A 13,446-nucleotide genomic window follows, 5' to 3' on the forward strand; every position below is an offset into this window, starting at 1 on the left:
GGATGGATGGATGGATGGATAGGGTAGGTAGGTAGGTAGATAGATAGATAGATAGATAGATAGATAGATAGATAGATAGATAGATAGATAGATAGATAGATAGATAGATAGATATGATATGATATGATATAGTAGATAGATAAATTTAGTAGGTGGATAAATAGATGGAGGGAGGGAGGGATGGACAGGTGGACAGATACAATACAGTAGATAAATAATTTTGATCGATGGAGGGAGGAACAGACAATGTAGATAGATAAATACGATATACTAGATAGATAAATACAATGGATAGGTAGGTAGGTAGGTAGGTAGGTAGGTAGATAGATAGATAGATAGATAGATAGATAGATAGATAGATAGATAGATAGATAGATAGATAGATAGATAGATAGATAAGGTGGGTGGATGGATGGATGGATGGATGGATGGATGGATGGATGGATGGATGGATAATGACATAGTAGATAAATACAGTAGGTAGGTAGATAGACAGAGGGCAAGAAGAGAACCAATTTTGCAAAATACACCTGCATTAATGAAAAAATCCAATCAAATCTTGGATCTCTCCTTGGAGCTGGTAAAAATTCAAAGTGACCACCATCCATCACTCATCTATGTCTCTCAAATAGATAATCAATTTCCGGGAAAGCATCCATAATCATATCTTGACATTTATGGCTTTCTGGATGACTTCTCTTGGGGGGGGGGCGAAGGGAGTGAGTGGGGTTTAGATGAATGGGCCTCCCCGTCACCGAAGACCATTAAATGGGATCTGGGTAAGAGATTTAATACGATAGAAATATATAAAAAGGAAAAAACAAACACAAGTCAATGATTTACATTTAAGCCTAGAGAGAGAGAGAGAGAGAGGTAAGATTAGTAGATAAAATAAGCTGTGTGTTTTTGTGTATGTGTGCGTTGTGTATCCATACCTCTGTTTGTGCAGGGCATTGAACCATAATGTAACAAAAGGGGCTGACAGAGTCCTAGGCACTCAGCAGTGAGAAGCTATCCAAGCCACTAGTCCTCAGGAATCCCATTGGGTAAACGTAGGCAACTTTTCTAGTAACTTAGAGGAGTTAGCTCGGTTTAGTTGAATTTAAACCCAAAGGAAGCAAATTGTGACTGGCCAATCTGGAAGGATCAAAAATGGAAAGGGCTATTTGGGGAGATGGTGGCTGTCTTTTCATTGGAAATGTTTCAATAAGGCTGGATTAGGCAGTGGTGCAAACCTGTATCCAGTTGTGGGCTGGGCTAGATGACCTCTGAGGTCCCTTCCGATTCTGCTTTTCCTCAATCCTGTGTTTTTTAATTTGGAGTCCCGCTCCAGACAGGAGGCCGGACTAGTTGGTCTCTTAAGGTCTCTTCCAATCTCTCCCCCCCTGTGCTTCTGTTAGATCGTATTATTTTTTAACATTCTTACCAGCATCGTTTGATTTTAAAGGAGAGAGACAGGAAGGCAGATTTGAAAGTGTTCTGTTTTTTTTTAAAAAAAACAGGGCCTTTGGGAATGTGGTTGAGGGTGCTTTGTGTCATAATATTCACACTGCTGTGTGTTGTTTCCTAGCCAAGCCGTGTTGAATATGTCAGGTGTTCACATCTCTCATTAAGCCATAGAAACACAATCGGTGTTCGCTTTTTGCTCTAGGTAAATTTTTAAAAAAGCAGGGCTTTTGTGTGTTGTCTAGAGACAGAAAAAAGAGATAACTCTGTGATAGATTTCTGTTTGCTTAACCCAAAGGAGGCTTCCCCCCCCCTTCTCCATCACTAAGCATTAAAAACCCATCTTTCATCGCAGGGGAAGTTTAGACACGCCACTAAATTACAAATATGTGGACACTTTGGATTTGTCCGGAGACCAATCTTTCCTATTGGAGTGATCTGGTGTTTATATTGGACTACAACGTACCGCAGGCCATTTTAGTTGATGCCCTCCAGAATCATCTTGGGGACAAGCCAGGAACTCTGAATGCTGGCTAGAGGCTTGACACCATCATTATTCCACCCGTTAGGACGCACACACAGATGTGTTTTATTATAATCAGATCTTGCAAAGTTGAGAAAGGCAGCGCCTTAAAAACTGCTCCGATTCCTGCAAAATGTTTAGAGAAAGCTTTTTTTGTTGTTTGTTTGCTTGTTTTATATATCCAGAAGTTCCCAATTTGGGGCTGTTTAAGAGTAATGTTATCTCTGCCTCCGTAACCTCCCTTCCTGAGCAGGGGGTTGGATTTGATGACCTCCAAGGTCCCTTCCAACATTATTATTATTATTGTTGTTATTATTATTATTATTATTATTATTATTATTATTACTACTACTACTATTCAACTCGTCCCCGGCTCACGACCACAATTTTTCCTTGGCCAAGCCAGACACTCCTTAAGTGAGTTTTGCCTCGCTTTACAACTGATCACCACCGCAGTTGCAAAGTGAGTCATCGTAGTTAGTAATACGGTTGTTAAGTGGAATGGACTTTGCTTGTCGGAAGTTTGCAAAAGGGGACGATGTGTCCCGGGGACACTTTGACCGTCATAAATGTGAGTCGATTCCCAAGGGTCTGGATTTTGATCGCGTGAACACAGTTGTAAATGTGAAAAAGAATCATGTGTCTTTCTTCAGGGCTGTTGTAACCTCAAATAGTCACTAAAGTAATTGTTGTAAGTCAAGAACTACTGGATGCCATTTTTTTCCAAGCACTTTCTCTAATTTGTAGATGTGAAGGCTTCAAGTTCCCAGAATGTGTGCAATTTTTAGACGTGTGGATTTCAATTCCACAGGTTTTAAAGCCGCCAAGCTTGAAAGACATTGATCCCTACATTTGTGCTTGATTTCTTGAGTTGCAAGCTTCAACACCCAGATGATCTAAATTCTAAGCCAAAAAAGAAATACATAAATTCAAAATAACATTGAATCTAGCTTTCGCAATAGATTCATTTGGTTTAAACGAAGGTTTTAAAAATTCGATCACTTTTGCCCCTGACTTTTCCCGGTGCACAAATAGCATTGACCTTTAGAAAGATGTCTACTTAGAGAATTCCTAAAACGTGTTTAGAAAGGCGTGTGTGAAAAGACCGCATATTTAACAAATATTGTGACCGTCTTTTAAAAAAGAACAAGGCAGGTATGGAATAAAAACCCATGTTAGGATTGACACTTCGCTACGTGGCAAAGTTCACTTGTGAAAATGTTTATCCTCTTTCTTTTTTCCTGTACCCCTTAGGGATTGTTTTAATTTAGAATGATAAGAGCAGTGTGTGAAAAGAAATAATTTAAAATCAGTAGCCCAGGATGACTATTCTATTCTATTCTATTCTATTCAACAATATTCTATTCTATTCTATTCTATTCTATTCCATTCTATTCTATTCTATTCTATTCTATTCTATTCTATTCTATTCTATTCTATTCTATTCTATTCTATTCTATTGGAAAGAAACATTTAAACACCCAAAAGAAAGATTTGGAGGGGGGGGGGAAGCTTCTTTCAAAGGGAAATAAAACAAACTGCTAGCTAATTTTGGCCTGGTTTGAATGAACTCATTCTGAGACTTGGTATAGAAAAAAAAAACCCAGATCCGTGTTTATCTTCCCATCCAGTTAGAGATAACAACTTTGCTGTGGTGTTTCGGATCCTATAGCTGGCAAGTCTGGCCGCCAAGGAATCTTGAGTTATACAATTACACCCAAAAGAAGTGAATTCGAACCCTCCACTGTCGGACGGACTTCCCATCAGATTGTATAGGAATTTTAAAAATTTAGACTGGGATTGGAGAAAAAACACAAGCGGGGATAGATTTTAGTCAGTTGGCTGGAGAGCATTGTGGGGGTTTTGGTTTTTTAAAAAAATGTTTGGATGTTGCCTATTTTGTTTGTTTAATTGCTCAGTTCTTTTGGAATGATTTCTGGGGGGGGGGGGAACTACTGAAGAAGAAGGGGCGGCGTTAGATTCAGACAAACAAGATTTTATTCCCCAGCCCCTCCTCTTAGCTTGGCACCTTAAAACAGAACGAATTTGCTTTTTTTTCAGCCCTGCGGCCGGCAAAGATTTGGGTTTGGTTGGAGCTTGCCAATTTCGCAACTACTTTATTATGTTTTGAGTTTTATATTAGCAAGATTTTCCTTGGTGGCGAGTCCAAACCTTTTGGCCATTCACAGGATTTGGCTGCCTTCGGATAAATGGGTTATTTATTTTGGATGCCTGCGTCCCCCAAATGTACTTTAATAAACCCTCTTCAAGAGCATAAAGAATTTCTCTCGCCAGGATCTGGCGGCACTGTGTACGTTTCTGGGGCCTGTGATATATTGCTCCTAGTTTTAAGACACGGGGAGAAGTGCTTTTTGGCAAAGGGGTGCAAGGCAAGATGTATCTTCACCATCAATGACCCTCTTGGCAAAAAAGGGAAAAGGAAGCAAAATCAGGAAAATCTCGCCGTAAATACTCAGAGCTGGCTTTTCTGCAAAGCTGCCTTGGGAGAAAGAAGGCGAACCGCACATTTTTAGCTGATTTCTGATATGAAGAATAATCAGAGGAGACATTTAAAAAAAAAAAGCAATGACTTCTCTAAGTAAACATCCTAACAAACTTGGAAAACCTTTTAAGTGCTCCCCACATTTAAACCTGGATCGTTTGCGTGTCCTGCCCTTTTCTAAAGATTAATTCATGGCTGTGAAGAGGAGAGAGAGAAAGAGAGAGAGAAATGATTTTACAAAGTTTGGCTGAATCCAAACACTGGCACGTGGCCTCTTAAGAGCTGTTGTTGCTTCGCGTAGGATGAAATAATAGGAAGAATATCGGAATTGTTGTGCCGGATCTTTCCTTTCCTATCCTTTCCTTTCCTTTCCTTTCCTTTCTTTTCTTTTCCTTTCGTTTCCTTCCCTTCCCTTCCCTTCTCTCTTCCTCCTTTCCTTTCCTTTCCTTCTCTCTTCCTCCTTTCCTTTCCTTTCCTTTCTTTTCCTTTCCTTTCCTTTCGTTTCCTTCCCTTTCCTTCCCTTCCCTTCTCTCTTCCTCCTTTCCTTTCCTTTCCTTTCCTTTCCTTCTCTCTTCCTCCTTTCCTTTCCTTTCTTTTCCTTTCCTTTCATTTCCTTCCCTTCCCTTCCCTTCTCTCTTCCTCCTTTCCTTTCCTTCTCTCTTCCTCCTTTCCTTTCCTTTCCTTCTCTCTTCCTCCTTTCCTTTCCTTTCTTTTCCTTTCCTTTCATTTCCTTTCCTTCTCTCTTCCTCCTTTCCTTTCCTTTCCTTTCCTTTCCTTCTCTCTTCCTCCTTTCCTTTCCTTTCCTTTCCTTCTCTCTTCCTCCTTTCCTTTCCTTTCCTTCTCTCTTCCTCCTTTCCTTTCCTTTCCTTTCCTTTCCCTCCCCTTCCATTTCCTTTCCTTTCCTCCCCTTCCCTTCTCTCCTCCTCCTTTCCTTTCCTTTCCTTCCCCTCCCCTTCCATTTCCTCCCCTCCCCTTCTCTTCCCTTCCCTTCCCTTCCTTGACTTCAATGAACTCCCAGTCATTTGGTTCCCATTAAGCTTCATTTCATGCCCAGATGGAAATGAGCTGTGAGAACAAAGTGTGGGATGTTGCGAACAACATTTCCCGCCACCCAGAGCAGGAGAAGATGTGAGGCTGTGGAGTGACAACACGTGCAATCTAGTGCCCGCTTTCAGAATTTCGACTGCAGGGGAATCGCTCTGTATTTGCTCTCATTCATCCTAATCTGCTCAACAACTCTAATCCTTTTAAAATAATCTGCGTGGTTTTGGCTTAGCTAGCCTGGGTGCATCTAGCTAGCCCATAAACCAGCATTAAACTCTGGGTTAGCACCACCTGTGAATCCAGCCATTTTTCTCCCTGTCTCCGAAGGTCCTAAAAATCATACAATCAATCTGTACTGCACTAGTTCGCCTGACTTGGCCAAGTTTATCCAGCGTGATTTATGGCCGTCTGGCCATCTGAAAGGAAATGGTCCCAAGCTTCTTTCTTTCCTTTTTCTTTTCTTGGATCTCTTTGGCCGCTGATGTGCCAGTTGCAATAAATCACCCTTCTGTAATATCCTGCATTGGTTCGTTTTCATCTCACACGAGTTACCCACGTTTAGTTGGGCCAATTTTGGAATAATTTTTTGACAGCTGATGGGAAAGCCAGGGATTGGAACCAAGGGGGGGGGGAAAGAAAGGGGCTTAAAACGGTCCAAGAAAAGGGTCCTTTAGCAACGATTATTTCAAGAATCTCCAACTGTGACCTATCCGGATTTCGGAGAATAAATTTTGCAATAAGCTTCACGTTCGGGCATGGCTAGCTTACGATTAAGTTCCTTATAGAATGTGGAGGAGATAATAAGTTACTTTGTTTTTTTTTATTATTGGGACCATATCGTTTGAAGAATGACGTTTATTTTTTCCAAAAATAATAATAGCTATATTGTTAACAGTTGTGACATTCTAATAACATTTTTAACTTTTTAAAAAATAATGAAATATCAGCGGTTGAAAAGGCTACTTATGTTATAGGGATTAAACAGAACCGGGGGAAGGAAACTGAGTGAAAAGAAGAAGAAATTAGATCCGCATATTATCAACATAAGAGCGATTTGGAACTTATAATTAAATCTAGACCATATAGGAACATATTTGTTTTCTTCTTTTAGTCCTCAACTTACAACGGCCTGTTTAGTGACTGCTCAACAATGTTACAAATAGTGAGTTAGGACCGTTTTTCACACTTAACGACCGCACCAGCCTCCACATGGGTCACCTGATCAAAATTCAGACGCTGGGCCACGGGTTTCATATTTATGACGGCTGCCATATCCTGGGGTAAAAGGCAGTCTCCTTTTGTGACTTTTTGACAAGCAAAAAGTGGGGGAAGACAGACTCACTTTACAACCGTGTTACTAACGGTTGCAACTGCAGTGATTCCCTTAAGAACGGTGACAAAAAAAGGTCGTAAAATGGAGCAAAACTCACTTACTAAATGACGTTCAGGCATGCTGGCTGGAGAATTCTGGGAGTTGAAGTCCACGCATCTCCAAGTTGCCAAAGTTGACCAACACTCGGATGAATCCATGGGCTGGCAAATTAAAGTGGCTATAACAATGCAGCCTGCTTGGTTTTTGATGCATCAGTGGAAGTCACAAGGACTCGAACCAAAGGCAGTAATTAAATTTAGCAATAATTAAAACCAAAGTGGGAAGTTGGAAAGACTCTTGCATAGTGGTTGTCACAGAATTATCCCAGTCTTTGTACCCATTGTCCGTGGCTCCAAGGCCGATCATTTCCACCCACCCCAAAAATTTTCACCCTCCTTTCACACAACTGATTTCCTGGAATTCCAGCATCCAGGGAAGGAGAGGAAAAAAAAAACCACGGGGGAAGGAAAGAAGGTGGGTAGAATTCACCACCCACCCGCATATCGCCTGGCGGATGGAAGTTAAAATATTGCCTTTTTTTTTTGAAACATAATATTATCATTCCAAGCATAACATTATCAAATTGTGCCGGAGATTGTTTCAACAGCTCTTAAAAGCAAACTCACCTGAGCCCACTGTCTGTTCCGGGAAAACAACATAGTGGGCTTTCCAAAAACCCCCTTCAAACGAGAAAAGAAAGAGAGAAGCAATTATATGCTTCGGATGGAAGTTAATCCACTCGGTCGCTGCGTTAACCTCACTCCGAACTGAATACCAGCAGCGCGCCTTGATCCCCCCAAAACAGGAAGAAATGGGGGCCCCTGTGCCATTTCTTTCCTTCTTTGATATCCTGTTTGGAGTCCCCCAAATCTTTACAAACAGCGTCTTCCGAAAAACGCAGGTCGTCCTCAACTTACGACACTACGTTTAGTGACCATTGGGCACTGAAAAAAGGGACTTAATCACCCTTTTCCCCATTTATGAGCCCTGCAGCATTCCTATGGCGATCAAAATTCGGACGCTTGGCGACCGACTCATATTTATGACGGTCGCAGGGCCTCCGGCATCACGTGATTCCCCTTTTGTGATCTTCTGACAAGCACTGCTTCGTTTAGCGACAGAAATTTGGTGACTCCCCTTTTGTGATCTTTTGACAAGCACTGCTTCGTTTAGCGACAGAAATTTGGTGTAGTGCAAAGGTTTGGGCCACCAGTGCAACGTGGTTCTGCATCTCTCAATCCGCGTGCAGAAGTTTAGGACAAAAAAAAACATCTTAATTTAGCTCTTCCGCCTTCCTTTCCGCTGTAAAGTTTTGCAATCTCTTTGGCTGCCTGTTTTTGCCCAGGATTTTTTTTTTTTTTTTTAAACAACAGCTACGAGGATTTTTCTCCTGGATGAAGCAGGAGGATGAACAGCCAGGGAGGCTGTAGATAGCTGTAAAAGTAGTAACTTTGCACCCTCACTTTTTCCAAGCCTCCTTTCCTGAGTAATTTTGTTCAAACTCTCTTTGATCAAAAGGCCAGACAAATTCTCTTTTTCTGAATCGTTCAGCCAGAGAACGGAGCGAGGGGTTATTTTTAGTAGATCCTCCAAGGTTTATCTTTTCCACTTCGGGCTGGGACTTGTCAAAGTGACAGACGGCTGACCATTTGATTTGTGTCACTCTCTGCTGTCCGGGTTTTTTTTCTACCTCTCCGGATGCCACTTGGTCCAGCGAAGAAGACTCAAATGATTTCCGCCTGTTGGACAGGTTGAGTCAGACCGTGGGAGAGCGCCTGGGATTTTGGGCTGGTGGGTATCCGATCTGATACCCATCTCCATCTTTTCTCTCAAGGTGCCAGGCCTTGAAACAAAAGAAGAGGGAGCGGGGATCAACTTATTCTCCAAAGCATCAGAAGGCAAGACAAGAAGCAACAGATGGAAACTAATCAAGAACAATTAACCAGTGGAACAGCCTGCCTCCAGAAGTGGTGAATGCTCCAATACTGGAAGTTTTTAAGAAGAGACTGGACAGCCCTTTGTCTGAAATGGTGTAGGGTTTCCTGCCTGAGCAGGGGGTTGGACTACATGACCTCCAAGGTCCCTTCCAACTTTATTATTATTATTATTATTGAGAGAAGCAACCTGGAATTAAGGCAAAACTTCCTAACAGTGAGGACAATTAACCAGTGGAACGACTTGCCACCAGAAGTTGTGGGTGCTCCATCGCTGGAGGCTTTTAAGAAGAGACTGGACAGCCGCCTGTGTGAAATGATAGAGGGTCTTCTGCTTGAGCAAGGGGTTGGACTAGAAGACCTCCAAGGTCCCTTCCCATTGTTGTGATTCTATTCTGTTCTATTAATCCAGCAGATCACGTGCCGGCATTAATAACGCCGAAGAAATAACGACGTTCCCGGTTTAAGTATTATGATTACCGCTCATCCTCTCCAAACAGCTCTCAATATCCCGAGCACTAGAAGGAATTCATCTCCCTTTTTATCCGTTTGTCGATATTGAGGTCACCCCTCGGATGAAAAAGGTTGCTGGAAATGAATGGACGGATCGGAGCGCGGCTAGCCCCACCCAACCCCTTTAATTTATTCCCTACTTTGCTTTATTGAAGTGAGATCCTGACCTCTTGATATCAAAGATCAAGCTTGTTCTTGCTGTTGATTTAGCTTCGCCCGAGAAAGACACAGATTAAAAAAAAAAAAAAAAAGGGACGGACATCGAGTTTAAAGGAGGAGAAAAATCTTGTCGGCATCAGCGTTCGGAAGGAACCAGGAGAGTGTGACTTTTTTTTTTTTTTGGCTTCCTTCTGACCCTTTCCCACAGATAGCCATGGTGGTAGATGAGTCATTGAAGGGACTGGGGAGATCTTCTTCTAATAATAATAAAGTTGGAAGGGACCTTGGAGGCCATCTAGTCCAACCCCCTGCTCAGGCAGGAAACCCCATTCCATTTCAGACAAATGGCTGTCCAGTCTCTTCTTAAAAACCTCCAGTGTTGGAGCATTCACCGCTTCAGGAGGCAGGTTGTTCCACTAGTTAACTTTTCCAACTGTCAGGAAGTTTCTCCTTAGTTCTAGGTTGCTTCTCTCCTTGATGAGTTTCCATCCGTTGCTTCTTGTCCTGCCTTTGGGCGCTTTGGAGAATAGCTTGACTGCCTCTTCTTTGGGGCAGCCCCTGAGATACTGGAAGACGGCTATCATGTCCCCCCTCGTCCTTCTCTTCGTCAAACTAGACATCCCCAATTCCAGCAACTGTTCCTTATATGTTTTAGCCTCCAGTTCCCTGATCATCTTTGCTGCTCTTCTCTGCTTCTCTTTCTAGAGTCTCAGCATCTTTTTTACATCGTGGTGACCGAAACTGGATGCAGCATTCCAAGTGTGGCCTTACCAAGGCCTTGTAAAGCGGTATTAACTCTTCACGTGATCTTGATTCTGTCCCTCTGTTAATGCAGCCCAACCCCTTGCTCAGGACAGGGGTCCTTACCCACGTAGTCCTTGACTTACAAACAAAATTTCAGTAGCTAAGTGAGACGTTTGTTAAGAGACCTTTTGCCCCGTTTCACCACCTTTCTAGTCACCTTTCTAGTTAAGCGAACCCGGGTAGTCGTTAAACAAGTAACGCCGTTGTTAATTTTGAGTCGGGCTTCGCCTCTTGACTTCACTCATCAGAAGATGTCAAAAATATTTCCATCCATTTGACAAAGCAGGGCTGAAAACAAACTCAAGTCCGGTGGAGAAACCCAGCTATTGTGGCTTTGTGTTTGAACCATGGTGGCTTATTCAACACACCCTGATTAAAACTGGTTTAAAGGTTGTCCTTCTCATGCTTAGTTTTCTCCCTTTGTGTGTTCAACGAGATTGCTTGCCTTGCTCATCACTGTAAGCATTTTGATTTCTGGACCTTTCTTCATATTAACTTTTTACAAACAAACTTTATGCAGTAGTTGCTGTTCCTTTCCTTCCCTTTCTCCCCCCCCCCTTTTTTTTAAGTTGCCTTCCCCTGCGTATTTCCTGGTGATTTTGCGCACACACACACACACATATACGCACGCACGCACGCACGCACGCACGGCCTAACGATTTATTTGAGCACACGGGGATGAATGGGTAATATTACTATTTACACAAATCATTGTGATCCTGTCTGGAGAATGTAATCAAATTAGAGCTGAATGCAGACGGAGCATGCCGACTTGTAAACTGTGTTTCAAAAAGATTCACATGGCGTCTCCCGACATGTTTAGTTCCCAAAAGTGGGGAGGATTTGCAAAAAAAATAATAATAAATAAAAAAAAATCTCAACCGGTCCAAATGCTTTCTGGTTTCCAAGCACTGGAGGAGGGAAGGGGGGGGGGAAGGAGTTTTTTTTTTTTTTTCTCTCCTCTGTGGCGCTTTTTAGCCGACTGATCTGGGCCTGGAAAACTGCATCGGTCTGGAAAGGCCTGAGCTGCCATGGATGTGCACGGCTAAACAGGGAACTTAAATAGGGAGGCTGGCTTGTACTGAAAATGGAATTCAGCACTCTTGGTTTCGTCCAGATATTTGTTTCCTTGACCGCTGTGATCATCACAAACGATTTAGGAGATGTGGGTGCTCCATCATTGGAGGTTTTCTAAGAAGACTGAATAGCCATTTGTCCAGAATGGGATACAGTCTCTTGCTTGAGCAGGGGGTTGGACTAGAAGACCTCCAAGGTCCCCTTCCAGCTCTATTCTGATTGATTGATTGATTGATTGATTGATTGAAGTGGTCTAGGGTCTCCTGCTTGAGTGGGGGATGGACTAGAAGACCTCCGAAGTCCCTTCCAGCTCTATTCTGATTGATTGATTGATTGATTGATTGATTGATTGATTGATTGAAATGGTCTAGGGTCTCCTGCTTGAGTGGGGGTTGGACTAGAAGACCTCTGAAGTCCCTTCCAGCCCTATTCTGATTGATTGATTGATTGATTGATTGAAATGGTCTAGGGTCTCCTGCTTGAGTGGGGGTTGGACTAGAAGACCTCCAAATTCCCTCCCAGCTCTATTCTGATTGATCAATTGATTGAAATGGTCTAGGGTCTCCTGCTTGAAAACAGGGCTGGTCTAGAAGACCTCCAACGTCCCTTCCAGCTCTAGAGACATGTTATGCCTCTTTCCCCCTCGATTTTGGGCTGCTGGGAAGACCCAAATCGGACACGGAGGGGGCCTGCCTCCGTGCAAACTGGGGTATTTTGAGATCTGAAATCCTCCCCTTTGTAGCCTGCTTGCATTTAAACCCAGTTTACACAATCTCTTCTCCGTCCCAAGCTGTCAACTGATGGTGTCTTTTTTTTTTTTTTCCTTTTCTGCTTCTCCTTCCAGCAAATGCTGACGGATTCCGAGTCGGGCCTGCAAGACGGCTGCATCAAAAAGGTAAGACGAAACACTGGGTCGGGTCCAAAAAGTGCTTGATTTTAAGTCTTCGGCGCTGGTGGAAGACTTCAATTATTATATTATTATTATTTTTTACCATTTTAGTTTGCAAGCCCGCTGGAGGGCTGTCTCCTTTCCAGTTTAGTGATTGCTGAAGGTGGCTGAACTTGGATTTGTTTATTTATTAAATGTATATATACCGTCCCCTCGCTCTTTGCGACTTTTATAGATTCTTCCGGGATCCGAGTCGGTCTTGTCAATTGGGGGAGACATCTGTCTGTCACTTTCAGTGTGATACCCATGTTCAGATCGTCTGGTGAAGCTAGATTGTCCTCTCACCTGATTTCCGAAGTACAAACATCCACTTTTCTTCCGTGGCAAAGGCTTTTCGGCTTTCCCTGGTTTTCCCATGCATTCCCACGCATCTGTGGCCTTCGGAATAAAGCATTGAAGCCCGGAAAAGGCCACAGATGCATGGGAGGAGGAGGAGGAGAATGGAGGACTGTGAATTCCTTGATGGTCTCTGAGCTTGGTGCTTTTCCTGCACCACCAATGCACAGAGCTTCAAACATTCTTATAACAGCATCGCAGTGTTGAGAGGAACCCTGGAGGCCTTCTAGTCCAGCCCCCTGCTCAAGCAGGAAACTCTGTACCATTCTATTCTCTTCTATCAGACGTCACAGTTCATATCCTAAACCACAAGATACTCAGGATCCAGTGGCTCGTTATTCCATTTCTGTGCCAAAACCTGCTTTTCTGGGTCTCCAAAGTGAGCGGTTTGACCCTGGCCCAACATGGCCATTTGGAAATAGAAAGCCACAGTGACTGTCTTTACTTCCTCGGAACATTTTCCGAGCTCTCCAAGTTAAAATGAAACGGCTCCGGAAGCAGTTTGCAAAGCCGTGCGCAGGGACGCATCTCCACCCCCAGCGCACTCTTTTTTCCTTTCTCCCCCAGAGGTGGCCCATAAGCCCCAGCTAACCCTTCAGAAACTGAATTTGGGGCACGAATTGGAAAAGGACATCCTCCATGGAGCTGTAGGGACGCTGAACTTTTTACCCTGTTCGTCTCCATAACTCATCCAACGTGCCTCCCAGCCGAGACTGCTTCTTACTCCAGACGAGAGATATATGGACTTTAGATTTTTCCCATCGAGAGAAATGCACGCTCGGCTAT

The 13,446-nt window shown here is 43.1% G+C and overlaps 1 protein-coding gene across 7 annotated transcripts in view; it reads left to right on the forward strand.

Annotated features, from left to right (window-relative positions):
• The window catches only part of PRDM16 (PR/SET domain 16), a 217,813-nt gene that overhangs the window by 128,005 nt on the left and 76,362 nt on the right, over positions 1-13,446 (forward strand). For all 7 annotated transcript variants that reach the window (XM_039367816.1, XM_039367811.1, XM_039367817.1 and 4 more), the window contains exon 3: positions 12,220-12,270. In XM_039367816.1, the coding sequence (XP_039223750.1) occupies positions 12,220-12,270 (51 nt within the window). The remainder of the gene's footprint in view (positions 1-12,219; positions 12,271-13,446) is intronic.

The sequence above is a fragment of the Crotalus tigris genome, unplaced genomic scaffold (genome assembly GCF_016545835.1).
Source record: "Crotalus tigris isolate CLP2741 ecotype Arizona unplaced genomic scaffold, ASM1654583v1 scf7180000020588.15403103151:6194809, whole genome shotgun sequence".
Classification (NCBI taxonomy): domain Eukaryota; kingdom Metazoa; phylum Chordata; class Lepidosauria; order Squamata; family Viperidae; genus Crotalus; species Crotalus tigris.